Source organism: Euleptes europaea, chromosome 1, assembly GCF_029931775.1.
Source record: "Euleptes europaea isolate rEulEur1 chromosome 1, rEulEur1.hap1, whole genome shotgun sequence".
NCBI lineage: Eukaryota > Metazoa > Chordata > Lepidosauria > Squamata > Sphaerodactylidae > Euleptes > Euleptes europaea.
In genome coordinates, this window is record NC_079312.1 from 73186691 (window position 1) to 73207289 (window position 20599).

At 42.9% G+C, this 20599-nt stretch overlaps 1 protein-coding gene across 1 annotated transcript in view; it reads right to left on the reverse strand.

Moving 5' to 3' along the window:
* Positions 1 to 20599, reverse strand: part of RAD54L2 (RAD54 like 2) — a 50596-nt gene that overhangs the window by 23438 nt on the left and 6559 nt on the right. Inside the window, exon 2 of the mRNA XM_056859876.1 lies at positions 1105 to 1303. Within this exon, the coding sequence (XP_056715854.1) occupies positions 1105 to 1303 (199 nt within the window). The remainder of the gene's footprint in view (positions 1 to 1104; positions 1304 to 20599) is intronic.

A 20599-nucleotide genomic window follows, 5' to 3' on the forward strand; every position in this document is an offset into this window, starting at 1 on the left:
ACGTTGATCTTTTTTAATACACACTATAGCAAGATGGTGAAATTGATTTTTGACTATGGAAAACATGACTTCTATCTGCAGTGGACCTGGAATAAAAACCAAAGTTTTCTTTAAAAGGGCAACATAAAAGCTCTATAAGGTTTTTTGGTACTGTTAATTCATTTGTCAGTTAACAAACAACTGGGCAGGAAGGCCCTTAGCTGTGTTATTAGGGGCTGCCACAAGCAGCTAACCCCATCCTTTGCACTTAGTTAAAACTCTCTGGACCAGAGATACCCTGTGTAAGATCCATCGACTCTTATTGATCCATGCAACCTCACACTGCTTCTGGATGCTAAGTTGCCTACTGGCCAGTTATTCCAGAAGAACATTGCCTGCTCCATCCCACCCACCCACCCGGCTAGAATGTGCCACAGTTGTGAACTGCACACATGCCAGAAAGAAGAATATCAGACTTCATTTTGAAATGCTGCACTTCCCTTTATTCCTATTAGAGCTCAAAAGAGGCTGCTGGCTGAGAGGAGAGAGCATCAGACTATATTCAGTCTCTCACATGATGATATTACAAACAAGATCTCTTTCAACCAGCATAATAATGACCGACTGATCTATATATTAATTTTTTGATATACCTTTCTCATGCCCTTTCTCAAAGGAGCTCAAGGTTGTATATAAAATTCTCCCCCCCTTTCTATTTTCAATAACCTCACAATTGCCCTTTGAGGGAGGCTAGGATGAAAGACAGTACCTAGTGCAAGATCATCCAATGAATGTCATGGCTTAGTGAGGATCTGAAAGCATGGCTCTCAGGTGCTAACATGACATACTATAATTGCACCAGTTTGTATGCCTTCTAAATTTGTGCTTCATATCTCTGAAGCAATTAAAACATTTCCTTTTTGATAACGACAAGAGATTGCCATAGCTTTTCTTTTCAGGACCTCACCAATGTGATTTCCTTCTCACTTGAACATTTGTCAAGAGCTCTTGAGATGGCACCATAAACCAGGCAACATTCCATCCAGCGGGGAATGATTTGAAACCCGCTAAAGTATCCGGAGTCTATACACTTCCAAAATTGTTTTTCCCCCCAGTGGTATTCACCTTATGTTCCTCCTCATGTGAGAAGGTTTCTGAGCCCTCTTCTTTTTGGTGTCCTCAGAGGCCAGGCTCTTGTGCTGATTCTGCAACAGTTTCTCCGCCTGTTCACTCTGAGATGAGGTAGTTGAAGTAGAGCGTTGCCATTCCCCATCTTCACCACGCTGGACATGATCACTGCTAAACACTGCTTCGTGGGTCTGGTCTGAAAATGCAAAGTTACAGTGAGTTGCACAAAAAAAATCCATCAAATATGAGTGTGTTCATTTTTTTTTTTTAAATACAGATGCTAACTTGGATCCAAATTCAGAGACTTGATTGCTAGGGATAGATTAGGTGATCTGCAGATGTAAGGGCTGTGAATACTTCCTGTGCTCCCCACACCCCAGCAGTTCTTTCCAACCCTGGGAAAGTTTATTCCTGAGGTCATGGGACCCTGTGGACTAACAGCCATATGGGTCAGGAGGCTGCACAAGGGATGGGAAATGGGGTGAAAACTGTTATCTCTTCCCTGCTCTGACAGCCTAGCTGAGACAAAGGCAGAAAGGGTGGTCTTGTGCCCTTCCCCCTCCCTATCGCAGCATTCCAACCCACACAGCTAGTTCACATGGGTCCCCCAACCCCAGGGATAAACTCAGGCATGGAAAAGATTGCTGGAGGGAGGGCAGTATGAGAAATGTCCACCACCATCAGCACCTTCCACTGATGGGTCACTGGATCCAAGCCTATATTACTCCTATTATTGATCATTTGACCTCCAAGAAAACATCTGTCTTAGAGATGTTAAACAGCCAGCCAATGTTTCCTGCATTCTTTTGCAAAACAGCCATAGCCATATACACATGCACAAGGGTTCTGGTAACATGTGGGACCTTTCCAGCCAATCTGCTTGTAAAGGTCTTGGCTTGTTTCTTGACACAGCAGACAGAGGCTAAACTTCCCCCCAAAAGTTCTTATATTACTCTATGATGCTGTGATGGGCTGCCCTGCCCCTGAAGGAACAAACAGCCACTCAGCTGAGCCTATGAGAGTGCTGCTCCAGCTTTCAATCGCCTTTCAGAAGGGGGACAGAATGCTGGAGGGAAGCACAGCAAGGACTAGTTCAGATGTGCATCAGGGAGAATGCAGTGATAGTTTTGGGTCTGCCTCAGAAAAACATTTGAAGGATAGCTCTGCCTGGTAGCATGGCAGAGGGGTTTAACTCTACCTCTAGGAGAGAACAGAGTACCCAGTTGTTAGGCCCTTCTCTGGTGATGAGCAGACATTGTACCATTTAGTCTGGCTCTTGGGAAAGAACAGGCTGGTGTGGGTGGACTCCTGTATGTGCATGAAAGGATCCAACCTAGTGGCTCATCAGTGAAAGCTTGTTTGTACATGTAAGTCTTAAAGAGAATTCAAGCCTCACTCTGAAGAATGTAACTAGCTTAAACTTATGTGCCTCAGCCAGGTTTCTCCTCTAACAATCTGGTGACCTGTGCTGCTGACCTGCTCTTTAAAACCAACCTGTAAATAAATAAAACTTCTGTGTTATTTACAGACAACTCCTGCCTCAGTGATCTCCACGTTCTTCTTGCTCGCCACAAAACTTACTTCACAGCAGCAAACCCAAAGCCTTTACCCTTGCTACCCTAGGAACATCTTGTAACTGAGGGGAAGGTTTACAGTTTTAAACAAACCTGGTTCCTCAAAATCATGTGGGGTCCCCTCAGTTGGTAGAAAAGGCCTGTCACAGATGTGATTGCAAATGCACAAACTGCATCACAGGAATCCACTGAGGCAGGAAAAGAAATGAGGAATGTCAGTGTGGACACAGTTTCTCATACACAAGGATCCTGACCAGCCATTCGCTTTCTTCTAGTGGCCAAAATGAATGTTGGGCAGGAGTTCATATAATTAGGAAAACCGTTCTTAGAATCATAGAATCGAGGGACTACTAGGGTCATCCAGTCCAACCCTTTGCTCAATGCAAGAAATGCCCAGCTACCTCCCCCCCACACCCCCAGTGACTAGGGCTGCCAGGTCCCTCTTTGCCACCGGTGGGAGGTTTTGGGGGCGGAGCCTGAGGAGAGAGGGGTTTTGGGGTGGGGAGGGACTTCAATGCCATAGAGTCCACTGCCAAAGTGGCCAATTTCTCCAGGTGAACTGATCTCTTTCGGCTGGAGATCAGTTGTAATACCAGAAAATCTCCAGCCACTACCTGGAGGTTGGCAACCGTACCAGTGACTCCTACTCCATGCCCAGAAGATGGCAAAAAAAACCACTTCCAGGATCCCTAGCCAGTCTGGGCTGGAGGAACATTGCTTCCTGACGCCAAAGTGGTGATAGGCATTTCCCTGGGCATGTAAGGGCCACGAAAGCCAAACACTGATGCAACCCTTCCTGCCCTCCCTGCTTCTCTGACTATGCCACCAATGGCTCAATTCAAAGCATGTCTGCAACATGGGTGCAGCTTCTATGTGGCCCTATACTGTGTTTCAGTAAATCTAGAACCACAGGATCAAGGTAATGTGGTTACTATCAGATCACCATCACCTCCTAATTAACTGCACTATTCCCTTACAAATTACTCAAACAACATTGACTGTGACAGTGGGGTCACAGCTCCTGTGCTACAAAGGTTACATGTGAGTCGTCCATATGTTACCGCTAGTCAGGATATGGTAAGAAACAAAGGACAAAGCTGTCCGGGTCACTGTATGCCAAGAAGTATTTCATAAGCCAGTGAACATCTGACCGTTTTGGTCTCCCAGTTCCAACTTATGAATAAAAGAAATCAAATCCTATATTCTAACAAAGCATTTTTAAAGAAAACAAAAGGACTTAACTGTATAGTCTGATCAACAGGGAAAACACCTATTTGCTGAATTATTTGAGATTCACACAAGCAACAAGTATAGCTGAACCACAGCTGGCCTGTCTCTTGCTGCAAGCTTGCGCTAGGTCACAACATGAACTTGATACATTTTCTAGTACAGAAAGGTCCCATCAGGGAAGCATGTGGCAACAGGGATGTCAGAACAAACGACCCCACAGATTAAGTATTACATTTATTTACTCTAAGCAGTCCCAGCATTGGAAACAGAATCTAATTTCCTGGATTTTCTCAAACGAGAAATCTGCCATCCATGTTAAATCACAATTCCTGGCACATCAAGTCTAATGAGGTTAGAAATATTAGCCGCAGCTCTTTTACACAGCTGGCCTTCCCCCTTCATTCACAATTATATAACTAGATCAAAAGATTGGATAAAATAGGGCAATAAGAAGCAGCAACAGCAGCACATGTGACCACATTCTGCAGGATGAGTCATTAAACCAGTGACTTTCCCAGAGCCAAAAACAAAACCATAGTTCATGCAAATTCTAAGGGACTGAAAAATCAAATATTAGTGATAGCCACAGCTCTCACAAATCCCTTTAATACATCTTTATATTGTTTCTACATAACTGCAGCAAAACAAGCACTCAAACATTGGAACCTAGCAGCATATTGGTCATTCTGCTCTATCTTTTTCTGTGAAAAAATAAAAAGGCAATGCTTGCTCTACCTACTTCTACCTGATACATAACAGCTTTGTATGATAAAGCCCCAGAGGGCAGAGGCTGGTCTCCCAAATTCCCTTTCAAACCAAGATGGAATAAGGGAGCCATAATCTTGCGGCTTCAGCCTAACTAAGGAGTAGCCCCTTGCTTTGCTCCTCTCCCAATCCACTCCTTTCGGCATCTCCCTAGTCCTTCACCCACACCCACACCCAATTTGTACTTTCTGGTGGTGCATGGTTTCAAAAGCAAAAGTAAGTTATATCCTAAAGTGAGTTACTCTTTCTCCATGACCAGCTAGCCCTCTTCCAGGCAACTTGGCAATTTCACTCTCTTACCTGTTCCTCATGCTGAAGAGAGAGTGGAAAGGCAGAAGGAAGCCCTTCCCCTCACTCCAGATACACAAGTAGAAAAGAGCAAGAGTCCAGTAGCACCTTAAAGACTAACAAAAATATTTTCTGGCAGGGTATGAGCTTTCGTGAGCCACAGCTCACTTCTTCAGATACAGCTAGAATGTGAATCCATCTGTCTTTAAGTAGAGGAGAGTGAATTCAGACAAGCATTAGTATGTAAATGTTAACAGTATGTAAATGTGAATAGCAGGCGTGATGGGATTAGGTACACAAGAGCTAGACAAGCTTCAGCAGTTGGGAGGAGAGACAACCCAGAGGTACTCAGGTAATTAAAGAGGTTATAGTTATATAGTTAATAGTAATTGTTATATATTTGTATATGTGTGTTTGGTGGGTTGGCGTTCAGGGCATACAGTAGTCATGTGGCTCTTTTTGGTTGATGACAATTGCAAATGTGGTTTTCCATGAATTACAGAGTGAGTACCGCTGCCAAAGGGGATCAAGGTGCACATTAAGTTCCCCAAAAGAGGGGAGTTAAAGAAGGAAACCCCCCCCCCGGAAAAGATGGAACTGTTCTAATGGGTTTCACCACTATAATCACCAAAAGAGAAACCCACAATTGCCACTATTATTCTGGCTGAGTCCACATTCTACTCTCTTGACCATTCAAGAAATATGCAAACTATGGGGAGAGAGGTGTGAACCGGGGGTGTGGAAATGTGGACAGTCTCCTAGTAATTTCTTACCTTGGTATTTGAGAACCCCAGGTTTAAAGGAAGGTGCAAAAAACTACTCCTATTGTGTGTCCATGTAAACCGTTATTTTAGTTGCCATAGGAATGTCACGTAACTAAGAAATGAAGGAAAATTGCTCTAGATAATTAGTCAAGGTGGGGGTTGTCAGCAAAATCAGTGCAATTTTTACAGAATCACCTACAATATGAAAATGCACATAAGACTTTCCTAGAGAGGTTATGTATTGGGCAACACACAAGCAGGCAAATTGCAATTGTCTGTTTGTCAAATCCTTACTTTGTAGAACCAAGACAAAAATTAATCCAGTCCAGTATTAGAAACACTCTTTCTGGTTCTATCCTGGCCCAAACAAACATAAAATGAATAAATTCACTTCTCAGTAAGCATGGGAACAATGATGGTTTCCCTGCTAGACATCCAAGTGCCACGTCTTTAAAAACTCTGCAGCTTTTATCAGGCCAGCTAATAAAAGAGCAGTCTCAATTCATCAGGCAACAGAGCAGCTTTAGGCCCATCCCACTCTGGAGCACCCTAACGAAGAACTAATTATTTAACGATTACATAAGATCTCATCTACCTAACCCTACTCTTTTCCAGACCCAGGAAGTCACCAAACCCCTTATCTCCCTAATACCCATTGAACATAGCACTACCTTTACACTTGCTGCTACAAAAAGGAATACCAGCATCTATAACAAGTTAGCTGCTTACAACCTACACCCATCATCTCATTATTGCTCCATTTTACTTTCACCAGTTATTGCTTCTTCATTTTTAGTTTCAGTCTCTTGTCAAACTGGTTGCCACACATTTCACAGCACTTAAAAAAGACATTAATCTTCCATTTCCAAAACTACATTATAGGTCCCATATTTCCACACACAAGAGTAGCTTGATATGCCTCTTCCAAGAGTTAGCTAATAACATCTTAACTGGGAAGAAAAGCACAGCGTGACAATCCTTTGCCTTATGCAGGCAAACAACTTCCAACTCATGGTGGAACTCACCAGACAAAATTGTCCGCCATTGTGAGGAATGCAACCGGCAATTCACAACATAGCCATAATCAAATTATCTAATTGGTCTTAACTGACATAGCTCCCTCTAAACCCTGCAGGTCTTCTAGAAAAATAATCACAGTCCCCTCCTTCTCCAGATTACAAATGTGAAACTCAGATGTGCAAAACAAACAAATATTAATGTTTCTGCCCCTAAAATTCAAGTCATGCAATACAGCATAAGCTACAATAAACGCACACATTTAGTGACAGAAGACTACAAAGCCTTTCAGGGAGCACAGTGCTCTACTGTTTTTATACCAAGTAAGTTGCTGTACTTGGTGCTCTGCTATGACCCAGGGCCAAGGCTCACCTACAAGACACCAAACTTAGTCCTCCAATCCTTGCTTTCCCAAATCCCGTTATTGAACAATGTTTCAGTCTGGATGCACCATGCATCCACTGTGGTATACTACCTTCTATTGCAGAGTAGTGGGGGTACCACGCAGCTGAACAAAGGCCCTAGAGCCCCAGAGAGGAATGAGGACAACAACATTCCCCCCCACCCCACAACAGAAGCGAACAGCTTCAACCAACTCCATAGAAGGTTTTTCTTTTCTTTTTTAACAGCAGTCAGCACCACAGTTAAGGTACGGCATGAGATGTGTTCTGTTCGGCCACTGACTGCAGTGCCTTTGCCTTCCTGAGAAAAATAAAAACATACCCCTTCGTATGGATTGGCACTTGGTCGGTCATACATGCAACACATTTGCTTCACCCTTAATTCAAGATGCTGATTTTACCAGGCATTAATTGTGCCAAGTCTGTGTTGTATATTGGTGACTAAATCAAGCAGCAAAGAATGACAAGGATATAAATTTAACCACAGTTCTTGTAAGTGCCCCACCCCAGTCTGACAACAGAAGATCCTCAGGTTCTCTTTGGGTAGGTAAGCATTCAAACAATTAAAAGATTAAAATGTCACTCATTCCTGATTGCCATATCTTACATATTATTTACTAAGGCTCTGGATCTATTATCGTCATGAAGAAGGACATGGCTTGGGATGGGGGGAGGGAGAAGAAATAAGCGACACCAAACAGGAAGAGGGAATAAAGGCAGAGGACATTCACACAAAATCTGGAACATCTAAAGGCCAACTTCAGCAACAGGCAATTTATCTTCTAATTCAAACATTATGCAAGCTGACCAAGGCCCCAAACACTCAAGAGTTCTTATTCTGTCCAGACCTCACTTCAGCACACAGTAGAGAAGTCCGAATTACATAAACATTAAAGAGCACTTACATAAGCTTCATGGACATGTGTCTAAATACCAAAAGCAGAACCAAAAGAAGAAACCAGGTAGCTGATCTTACTAAGTATAACCACACACAAGCTCACTTAAACAGAATGTACCTAGATACCAGAGGACAATATTACTCTCACAGTTATCAAATCACACTATATACCTTTTCTCTTCAGAACTCAGAAGCTTTTTCCAGCAGTCTACTAAAACTAATTTCTATTCTCAGCTGTAGCACAAACATACTTCAACATTAAGGATGCAGTGTGCCTTAATAACTTGTCTGCACAATGGTCCAAAACCCTCATGTGGAAGGAGAAAAGGAAGAGAAATAGAAGGTCGCATTGTTCTGTTCGCCTGCTAGAAACTAGGACACTGTGACCTTTCCCAACTCTACCTGAAATGTAAACACTTTCCACAAAAATGTCCCTCATACACTTCCAGTCATAATACTGTAATTTAAATCACCGGGTAAATTTTAAAAGCCTGGGAATTTATGTTTTTAATTTCATAGCAAATTCATTCGCACACTTCAACAGACGAGGTCACAACGACCCACAGTATTTTTCATTCTCAGCTAGGGAGTTTGAACAAGCTACTACTTTCACCAACTCTGTGGGAGGAATGAGAAACTGAACTCTCTTGACAAAATCCTGATACCTAGCTTTTCCTGCAAAATATCATAATGCAGACACTTATATGAGGATCAATTATTTTCAAGAATATTTAAATTATATACCACCCTTCCATCCTGGAAGAAAATCCAGGAATAAATTAAAAGCATATAAAAATGCATCTGTTTTAAGTACAGAAATATTAGGCTACAGGACTGGGGAAATTCTGGGCCGTGGAACTCCATTTACTTCTCAGATTTACTACATTTCCTTTGCTGTGCCAGTGTAGATACCATCGTTATTTTTTCTCATTTTTGGAATCTGGGAAATGGAGATTGGATTGCTGTGGGGGCTGTTATTTGGCATGATGCAGCGTTTGGTAGTGGAAAGTGCAGTCAAGTTGCAGCCGGTTTATGGCAACCCCGTAGGTTTTTCAAGGCAAGCGACATTCAGAGGTGGTTTGCAATTGCCTGCCTCTGAGTAATAACCGTGGACTTCCTTGGTGGTCTCCCATCCCAAGTATTAACGAGGGCCGACCCTGCTTAGCTTCCGAGATCCAACGAGATCAGGCTAGCCTGGGCCATCCAGGTCAGGGCATGCAATGGTTACATAAGCCTTAGTTTACAGTATGCAGTTGTTGTGAGTCATGGTATTATACTAAATCTTCAGAGTGATACTAGATAATAACTAAAGGCCTATTAATATCACGTGCTTCCGAGTCACCAAGACAGTAAAAAATGCCCTCTGTTCAACTAAGACACAAAAGACCTACACTGAAAGACCATATAGGAGCCCCAAAATTACCACCTTTCCTGATCTTTGTGGCAATGAGATTCTGAAATAATTAAAATGCACCGTTATTATTTAATTATTATATCACGCACTCATGAGCTTTGTGATAGCCTCCACTACAGCAGTCCAGCTCTGCAGCTCACCATCCTCACAGGGAGAGTAACAGTTATTTTGGGACATTAGTTTGCCAGGCATGCCACATATATAATTTACTGGATCCAAGAATTAATGTGGAGTAAATAGGAGTGCCCACTCAACCTTGTGGGGAGGGCTGTGGCTCAGTGGTAGAGCATCTGCTTGGCGTGCAGAAGGTCCCAGGTTCAATCCCCAGCATCTCCAGTTAAAGGGACTAGGCAAGTAGGTGATGCGAAAGACCTTGGCCTGAGACCCTGGAGAGCAGCTGCTGGTCTGAGTAGACCACTGGTTCCCAACCGGTGGTCCGAGGACCACCAGGGGTCCGGCACGCAGCTCTCTCCCTCTCTCTCAGCTGAGCTGCGGCTCAGGGGCCATGTGTGAGGTAAAGCGCCCTCCTCCTCCCCCCCTTTCCCTCTCCTCACAGCGCGGCCGGGCTTTGCACGCGGTGCTCGAGGGCCGGCGGCGCGAAGGCGGGCGGCGGCAGCAGCCAATCAGTGGGCGGGATTTTCCCGCTGGTTTTGACTGGCGGAGGAGGCCGAGGCGCTGAGGACGGACGGATGGCAGGCCCCCCCGGGAGGGAAGGTAGGAAGGAGCCCAGGCGGCGTCAGCGAGGAGGAGGAGGTCTTGGATTTGCCTTCCCATGGCGATCCTCCTCGGCCTCCACCCCGTTCCCTCTTTATAGGGCCGTCCCCCTCTTAAACGCCTCCCCTGCCCCCACACCGGGCTGGGCCGGGACTTCCGTCAGTCCGACCCTTCGCCTTCCGCCCCACCCGCGTCCCGGCCGGGCTCGTCCGATGACCAGCTGGCCGGCAGGCCGCTCAGAAGCTGGCAGCGCGTGTCTTCGCCTCCCGGCCATTTATGGAGAGGGCCTTCGCTGTGCTCCTCTCTCGTGACGGCTTCCTAGAGGAGAGGGGACATATTGGCAAGGGACCAGCTGGGCCTCGGTTCCCCCCGGCCCCCAGCCGCTCACGCGGCCGCCGTCCTCCGTCGCCGGCGACGCTTGTTGGTGCGCATGCCACCCTCCCGGCTCCCTCCCTCGGGGACGGAAGACTGCCCCCTGGGCTAGTCTCCAGGCATGGGTTGCCCCCCTTTACTTTAAGTGTGCGGCGTTGTAGAGGGCCCGTGACGGAAGGGCTAACAGCCGTTGTGGGACGGGGTTATTGGCCATTTGTGAATGGGAGGTTTTGCCTTGGATTTGCCACTCAGGTGCACGTTTTCCCCATCCAGATTCTCAAAACTCTGCATGGGGGATTATTGGCCCATCTGTGAATGGGAGGTTTTGCCTTGGATTTGCCTTTCAATAAAAAGTTGTTTGTATCATTGAAAGCTCTGCTATTGTGTTTTTCTTTTAAGGCAAAAGATGTTAACGTATGAGTTGTTTTTTCTAAACTAAAACCTCAGTATTCAGGTTAAATTGCCGCATTGGCACTCGGAATTTTTATTTTGAACCTTGGGGTCCCTGCACCGAACAAAAAAGTTCTAGTGGTCCCTGGTCAAAAAAAGGTTGGGAACCACTGGAGTAGACAATACTGACTTTGATGGACCAAGGGCCTGATTCAGTATAAGGCAGCTTCATGTGTTCAACCACAAAATTCCACTAGCTTGGATAAATCCTAAAATTTATGTGGAGGAAGTAGAGGGAGTATTTTTGCCAATCCACCCTCCAATGGGAGACCTCTGATGCACCCTGCTCCAAGCTATTCCTGGGGTGCCACAGGAGCAGCATTTCAGGGTGCATTTTGGGGCTGAGGAGTTACGATGGAGAAATTGTCCTTTGCAAACTGAAATCCTTCGGTACATGGAAATTTTAGGTGGAATAAACCTTTATCTCTCTAGCTTACTTTGCAGTGTTGTTGGAAGAATAAAGGGAGGGTACACCATGTTTGCTGCCCTGAGCTCCTTGGTGGAATAGATAAAAAACAAGCTAGTGCAAACGTTAGATGCTATATGTTTGCCTCTATAAATATTACAATTTGTTGAGCCCTTTATGTGAAGCGGCTCCCCATCATGATTTGGAAATGTTGTCCACCGCATCACAGTCAGCCATGTAAGCAGTCAGACCCCTCCTCCTGCTAAGGGGTGACAATGATGGCACGGGGGACAAAGACTGGCATAAGAGCAAGACACTGCTTCCCACAAAATGGATGCCTCACAGAGAGTTTTGGGATCCATCTTGCGTGTCAAGCATGGGCAGGAAGGTGGTTGATCTCTGAACTTTCCCCCTGGCCCTCAGGTGTGCCTGGCTGGACAATGGGGCTAGCTAATCCCCATTGTGTCACCCTAAAATGATTAAATCAGTGCTTGGAGCAGACCATTACTTACTCCATCTGTCCCCATTCCAGCAATCAACCAGTATTCAAGTGAATAGTCCAGATACATTAGAGAATGTCTGTGCAGGTTTTTTTTTAGCTACCACAAAGCAAACAATAAAATTACAGGAAATCATTTTTGTTTGATACACAAGTGAATGCTTTTCTTGTGTAGGAAAGTTAGCATGGAAGATTCAAATTCAACCCCACTTGTCTTTCCATCTGCACTAAAGGGAATGTCCTGAGTTTTCCTTGAGGACTTTCTCACTGTACTTTCTAAGAACATATGCAATTATAAAATACTTCTTGGCTGCACAGAAAATAAATCCCCAGAACTCCCCACTGCAAACCAAAACAGGCCTTAGAGATCAGCATGGTCTGCCAGATGGTCAATTTAAACAAAGATGAGATTGCAGTAATTGCTCTTTACAGGGTGTGTTTTTTTAACTGGCTCCAATTTCATCTTTTTAGGCAGTCTGATTAAGTGGGTCAATCTCAAAACTTGGGTGTGTCTCCCATCCATACATTTTATTGTTTCTCAGACTTGATCTCACACGTCTCCTACAAAAAAAGTATCTTTTAAATTGTTTTAAGTATTTAACTTATTCAGATTCAGACACCTTTATTGGCATAGTAAAATATTTAACTTATTCACTAACCAGTTGCATGCCAGACCCTATTCACTGCAGTGAGGACTAAATTGGCTTAAATTCATGTCCTTCCAACACAACCAAGTTTTCAGACAGACTATCCAAACTAAATTGCCTAGGCATCTTCCATTAAATATATTTAAGAACTGCATACATTTTGAAATATATTTTTCATGATTTTTACATTTTGGGCATTAGATTACTCATCCAGTGTGCACGTTCTGTTGGCCATGAGTACAAATATAGAGTCTAATGAAAATATACAGAAATTCCACTATTCAGGGAGTTCTCATCTTCAATTATACATAACACTGGCTTGGATCCCATGGAGGATTTCTATTAACAGAAGTTGGGATCATTTTTACTGATTACCCCTCCTGCTGCTCTCCAATCATACTGTTCCTGGGATCCCCCAACTCCCAAGAGCAGCCTTTTGGCAGGCATTTTGGGTTGCTGCACGAGGGTGGAGGTAAGAAGTTCTGCTTGTTGATACATACCCCTTCGGGCAGTGGGAAAGTAATGTACGATCCAACCCTTTGACTCCTATAAAGTTCACATTCTCCTAATGAACTTTAAGATTTATTTTATCAATTAGCAGCTTGGTTAGGTAACAAGAACAATGGATTCTATTACAAAAGAGGGAGGGGCTGTGGCTCAGTGGTAAAGCATCTGCTTGGCATGCAGAAGGTCCCAGGTTCAATCCCCGGCACCTCCAGTTAAAAGGACCAGGCAAGTAGGTGATGCGAAAGACCTCTGCCTGAGACCTTGGAGAGCTGCTGCTGGTCTGAGTAGACAATACTGGCTTTGATGGACCTTCAGTTTAAGGCAGCTTCATGTGTTCAAACACTATTTTTTAAAAAGCCCAAAATTAAAAAGTGTGAGCAATGAAATGAGATGTTCTTAACATGAGATCTTCGCAACAGAATTTCAGAACTCTATTCACTAGAACGAAGGCTCTCCAACACTGCAACATTTTACTGAGCTGAGAAGGCCAAGGAGACTGCTACTCAGCATGCTGGGGATGAACAAAAAGCTGCTTGTGAGCAGTGGCATGGCAGAAAAAAAGCGATCAGCAAGAGTTTTAAACGGTGCATGCAAGCACACACACACACCACAGTCATTTTACCCAGTCCCAAGACGTATATGACCAATGAGAGTTCCATGAATTGCCCGAGTATATGTACAAAAACCAAGGAGTGCATCAGAAAGGAAGAAAACATTTAACAACAGATAGACAATATACCACATCCTTGGTCAGTAAAGCAACAAGTGCAAAAGGGACAATATCTAAAACACAATGATAATCCTACCAAGTCTGATATAAAAGATTTAAGTGGCCTTTTTACCTCAGTTGTTTAAAAGCAGCAAAGAGCCTTATATTTTATATGAAGCCAGAATATCATAAATATAAGGGTTCTAAATTTTAACTATATTATTGACTGATGAATAAGTAGTGATTTGTATCAAAAATATTCTAATCCAACCATATCACATTCCACAATGAGAATATCAAAAGCACCCTGAAAACATTATCACATCTCACTCACCATTACAATGAATTGCTTGTCACAGCAACAAAGGGGGTCAGTGGGAAATGACGCCATATCTTACCTGGAGACTGCTGAGACTCATCCAAGAGGAGCATTTTGCTCAGCACATGGAGATGATTGCAAAAATTTGGATTTGACAGCTTCCTTCAGCCGTTGGTCCAGTAACTTCAGCAAAAGTCAGTGTGGCAAGCTGTCAAATCCTGTCAGCTATTCTAGTTCCCGACCAAATGTCTGAGTCACTGCAACCTACATACCATCTCAGTTTGGATTACTACAATTCCCAAATGATGCTGCTTTGTCCACAATACACTTTCTTCTCAAGTAGTTCCAAAGTGTTGTGAGAAAGTCCAAATAAATTCAGTGTTCAGAAATTCTGATAAACAGCATTTAGTATTCTACACCATAAACCTGTGTAAAGAGCGCACCCAACAAAAATACATGCTGTAATTCGGTTGTGACTGAGTAGGATCACTTACATAAACAATTAAATATGCCTAGGGTTTATTCTAAATAGTAGTGGCACTTCTCTTCCTCCCCTGCTCAAGTTCTCACAGCAATGAGCATAAAGAAACCAGCAGGTAGCCTGCAACCTATCAGAGCAGTTATTCTGTTTTGCTGACTGTGATCGGCATACGTAAATTAGAGGAGGTACCAAGCACCACACCCGAGAAACAGTATAGTTTCCTAAACAAAAGGAAATTGTGTATGTATCTGGGAGATCTCCCTGTGTAGGCTTTGCAACAAATTTGGACACCATATTCACCTGATCCCATTTATTCAGCTCATTATCCAATCTGAACTAGTGAAAGAGAGCAGAAATCAAACAAAATCCTTACATAACTATTCAAACTCCACGGGGGCCCTACACAGGGGAATTCCAACAGGCAACAGGAAATCACCCAGCAGGATATGCAAAAACTCCAGAAATTCACTTGGGAGAGGGGGAGTTGGGGAGGGGTGCAAATTTTGGGATCCAAAGAATGCTCCCGACTGTTCAAAAGAGTGCTTCAGAAGCTTTATTTTAGCTAATAACTTATAAAAGTGCTTGCTGATCCCCAAACAATTCCATGTACAGCCACATGTGAAACTTGTACCCCATACAGTGGCAAGCGACACTGACCTGTTGGCGCTGACACTAAACATTTATTTTTAAGATTAGCTACTGTGACCAACAATGATCCAAAGACTGTGAAAAGGTCTTTTAAGTTCTGGTAGTTTACAGGATGGAGTCACTGGAACCAGAAATGCTCTTCACAATAGGCTTATTATAGCTGTTCACACCTCGCTACCAAATATTTATTTAGTTTCCTCTGACTAGCTCAAAATAAGCCACACAACAGGCTGTTCTCTTATGCATACTAACTAGGAACTAAGGCTTGACTCAAGAAAACGCTGACAACAGTTCACAGCTGAGCAGGGACTTAACTCTGGGCCTTCCACACTCAACCAAGACTCCATCTTGTTATCCTCCTGGTTCTGATGCAGCAGATAAGGCTTCTGTAGCTTTTTCCTTGGAACTCTAAGCCGTAATGGAAAATTAACTGGTCAATATTGTTTCATACACTGTTCTATATATCAACTCCATTTATAGTTTTAAAAGAATAATACGCTGGTGGATGAAGACTAGGCAAGTAGGTGATGTGAAAGACCTCTGCCTGAGACCCTGGAGAGCCGCTGCTGGTCTGAGTAGACAGTACTGACTTTGATGGACCAAGGGTCTGGTTCAGTATAAGGTAGCTTCATGTGTTCAAGAGGTAACATCTAACATCCAGACACCTTTTAAATTACAATGTAACACAATCCTTCATCACCTCAAATTCAAAATCTATCCACTTCTGGCATGATGCTAAATTGGGAAGTCTTATTATTTTCAGAATACCTAATAATAGAAGGTTACATAGTCCACTGCTATTAGCAAGTTTTTAAAAGGGTTCTTATCCATTAACTGAGATTATGAAAACATGAAGCTAGACAAAGTGGCAGCAGTGAAGTGTAACAACACAAGTTTGAAGTACATAATGAATCTGACATTCCCAGTTAGCTTATTACAAATGCATCCGTTTGCTGCTTGAAATGATCTTGAGAACTTCTTTACTTCAATGGCTTTGAAAAAAATTACACCTTAGATCGACCAATTCTAGTTTATAAACAAAATATCTTGGCTTAGGAGAACAATTAAATTGAGTTAAGAAAAAAAAACTAACTTCCGCGGGAGCTGAAACAGTTATTATCCTGCTACTCTTTGTATGTCATACCATACGTTTTTTCCCTCACCATTGTTGTCTGATGATCAAATCGTTCCTCTCTGTTCTGTATAAGATGTCCTCTCTTGTCTGTCTGCAAAAACACTACACTTTCTTGGCCTGTTCTCTCTGTTCCTGAGTTTCTCTACTCCCCCACAGAGCACTCCAGTTCTGCTTTGACCCCTCACTGTTCCCAACTAGGTGGAATTGCCCTCTTTTTTACCACTATGTACCATACTATTCTTCTACCAATAGTTGTACTTTGTGGGCCAAACAATCTTTTCATTCTCTTGACATTTTGACCTAGCTTAACCACTTATTCTCAGTCCCACTGTTTTCTCTCACAGCTGTTCTTTCCACTTGCAATCACTTTCCAACAAGTTCATAGAATCAGAGTTGGAAGGAACCACCAGGGTCATCTAGTCCAACCCCCTGCACAAAGCAGGAAATTCACAACTACCTCCCCCCCAACCCCCAGTGTCCCCTACTCCATGCCCTGAAGATGGCCAAAATGCCTTCCCTCTCATCATCTGCCTAAGGTTATAGAATCAGCATTGCTGACAGATGGCCATCTAACCTCTTCTTAAAAACCTCCAGGGAAGGAGAGCTTACCACCTCCCAAGGAAGCCTGTTCCACAGAGGAACCACTCTGTTAGAAAATTCTTCCTAATGTCTAGACGGAAACTCTTTTGATTTAATTTCAACCCGTTGGTTCTGGTCTCACCTTCTGGGGCAACAGAAAACAACTCAGCACCCTCCTCTATATGACAGCCCTTCAAGTACTTGAAGATGGTTATCACATCCTCTCTCAGTCACCTGGTGATTTCAACAAGTCTACACTGGAGCAACTCTGCATAGCATTGCACTCTTAGGGACTTTAAAAGGTCAGCACCAGTAATAGTGGACAACACTGGGCTCAGAAACAAACTGAACGTTAAGTGTAGCTAGTATATAATTGGCATTACACAGTCAAGGTAGAAAGCTAAGTTAGCATTCTTGCTGCTGTAGTTTTTGAACTCCTAAAATGCAACTCCGTATAAAACATGATACAATATTCTATTCTGGATGTTAGCAAATCAACCAAAGCTGGGGGGAATGCCCCTGCGTGTGTGTAAAGTGCCATCAAGTCGCAGCCGACTTATAGGGTTTTCAAGGTCAGAGACGTTCAGAGGTGGTTTGCCATTGATTGCCACGACCCTAGTATTCCTTGGTGGTCTCCCACCCAAAAACTACCCAGGGTCAAATCAACCACAGCCGGGAAAAATGCCCCTAGTCACCTGATTATCCAAGAAGAGTCCAGGAGCTCTCCTACACTGCAAAACTGCTCTTTCAGGGGACTACAGTTCCATTCAGGACACCTCTTCCCGGATCAGCTTTGCCTTCTATCAACAGCAAATCCACTATATATGAATTCAGTTTCCGCTTGTTAAGCCCTCATCCAGTACCAGAGAGAAGGCTTTTCAGTGGTAGCCGCCATTCCCCTTGCAGCTCACCTGGTACCTGTGCTGCTCTCTTTTAGCAACTAGGCACAATATTTCTTTTTTGCCCAAACTTTTAAAGGCCTGGTCTTTTAACACAATTTTTATAGTTTACTTTTAGCCTGAAAACTGTAAAACTCATTTTAAGCTGCTCAATGTTTTATGTTTGTATGCTCTGGCAGGATTTTTAACTCTGGGTTTTAATTAGCAACTTTCATGATGTTTTATGTTTTTATTTTGTAAGCAGCCTTAGGCAGGTTCCCTGAAGAGGCAGCACAGAAATTAATAAATTCCAAGTTTTTGCTGTATCGTGCCCGCATTCACATGGATAACCATATCCCAAGCTATGTAAAAGCGACTAAAGGAGGGGGGGGGAGATTACAAAAATTTTAAGGTATCAAACAGCTAAAACAATGTTTTAAAACTTTGACTTAAAAGCATTTCATAAGCCCCCTCCCCCGGGGGGGGGGTCTTCAAGAGAAAAAAAGATTCCCCTCAATCATTTTGAGAGGTTTTCCATGCCTTCACATCACATGAATACAAATTTATCATTTAATGGGCTTAATCCAAAAGCTTTAATGGGCTTAATCCAAAAGCCTAATGGACACATAAAACATGATTGATACCCCCCAAAACTCAATTTTTGCATTTGCTTCCCCAAACAGAATGCCTCAGTCTGCAAGTATATTTGATGTTTAACAGCAGTATCCATGAGCAACCCAAGAATAATAAATTGAAGAGCACATGATAGGTTTAAGGGTGAAAGACTATACTGAGCAAACAAGATTGAGTGATTGATTTCTTGTCTTTAAGCTACAGTGCAATTATTACAAACTGGCAGCTATATGTAGTTTCAAATTTCAACCTTCAGCTTCCAAAAGGAGGTTTCAAGTAATACTGAGGAAGGCAAATTGTCTTGGAATGATAAATGCCACATTCTTCTTGACTGAGTTATAGCTAGTTATAGCTATACCGCAAATCTGTAAAATAAGCATATTATCAGATAAAAGCTATGATATTATGCTTATTTTACAGATCTGAAATCCTTTTATTAAAAACCCAGTTTTTTGGGGGATGGGTGTTTTCTTTAGTTTCCTGATCTGTGAATAATTTCTGCAAGAATGACAATACAAGGAGGGGAAGTTTGAAACTGGGGGGGGAAGGAAGCCTTCATAAAATTCTCTTCAGCAGCTCAAAGCAAAAAGTAGTAAACCTTGGAAATAAATAGGGAGAAAGAGATTACTTCTCACATCCATGAGAACCTAGTGTAGTGTAGCTTCTTAGCTCAAAAGTTCAGCTATTGTACATATGATATCTATAGCTGACATGATCAAGAAGGTCTGAGGACAGGATGACCCACATTTTCTGGTGGATTCCCCCCACACACACACAAATAGGGCAGTGGTCCAGAGTACTCCGAACAGCAGTTTTACTTGATGCCCCATCCTCTGGGGCAACTATAGTGAAAAAGAAAGCAGTTACATTTACCACCATTAACAAAAGAACAAGACTACAAGACCCAGTCAGCTGATCTGAAAGAAGGGGATTTGGCTTCATTGCCTCCTTTTAAAGATGTAATGCAAATCACTTCTCTAGGTTATGTAATGTTTTGACTCTGCCAGAAGCTGTGCCACTTTCTCCAAAAAAGAAATTTATGGCAGAAAGCACAGGGTGAGGCAAGTCAGGAGAAACACGATCATGATGTGTGATACCTTCCAGTTCAATGAAAATACAAAATAATGAATTGCTTTTTTTTTAAAAAAAAGAACCTTGCCCAAAGTGTCATTCATCTGTAAACCTTAGTGGGAGAGAGAATGAAGGTTCCTGTCCTTCCTTCCCACATCAGCATTCAGGTCACTCCCCACTCCAATGATTATCTCTTAAGTAACAATAGGTAACAGTTCACAGAGTTAGTTAAAATTAACAAGGCAGGCTTCTCCCCATAACCTTGGTTTTTAATTCAAATTACTCTCCTGTACTCCCTCAAATTTGGCTAAGATCCCTGATGCTTCCATCCCACATACTCCCTGCCACAGTAAACTCTAGATAAACAGAGTGAGGGAAGCAAGTTCACAGACTCATCCATATCAGATGGAATCAAAGAGAAACACACAGTCCAAGTACAAAGTGTTCTCAAAATCCAGAGAAAGGCTTTAAAAAAAAATCATCACTACACTAGTACAGAACAACCAGACCAAAAGAGTCATGAGCCTACAGTGGGATTTACTGATTCCCTCCAGGTCCTCAGTTACGGTATTTATTTATTTTCAGCATTTATGCCCCACTCTCTCAGCCGAACTTAGTTCTCAAGGTGGCTTACAATAGATTTAGGAGCTTCCTTATTTACTTTCTTGGTCTCACCTCAATCATTTTTCCTTTATTTAAAACATGTATGAACCCATCATCCCAATAGGCTCAGGACAGTTAACGGCAAAAATTAAAATAACAGAACTATGCATATAGCTCGTTAGAACAATTAATAGAATCACCTGACAAAAACTTATTTTAACAGCCCACAATCATAATTCTGCAACAGAAACACAGAGCTTCAAAAACCAAGAGCAGAAAATCCAACCATTTAACTGATCCAACAATAACACAGAGATATTCAAATAAAAAGCAGTACAGTTGAACTAAGCTAAAGGCATGTTGCCTATGTTGTAGCTGGTTCCTCAGAGCATGTGCAGAGTTCCTTGTGGTCTTTAACTCCTACCTAACTTCTGTGGACCCAGTTTACACTGCAGACTGAAAACTGAACTCAAGGGAAAATCCCAAATGT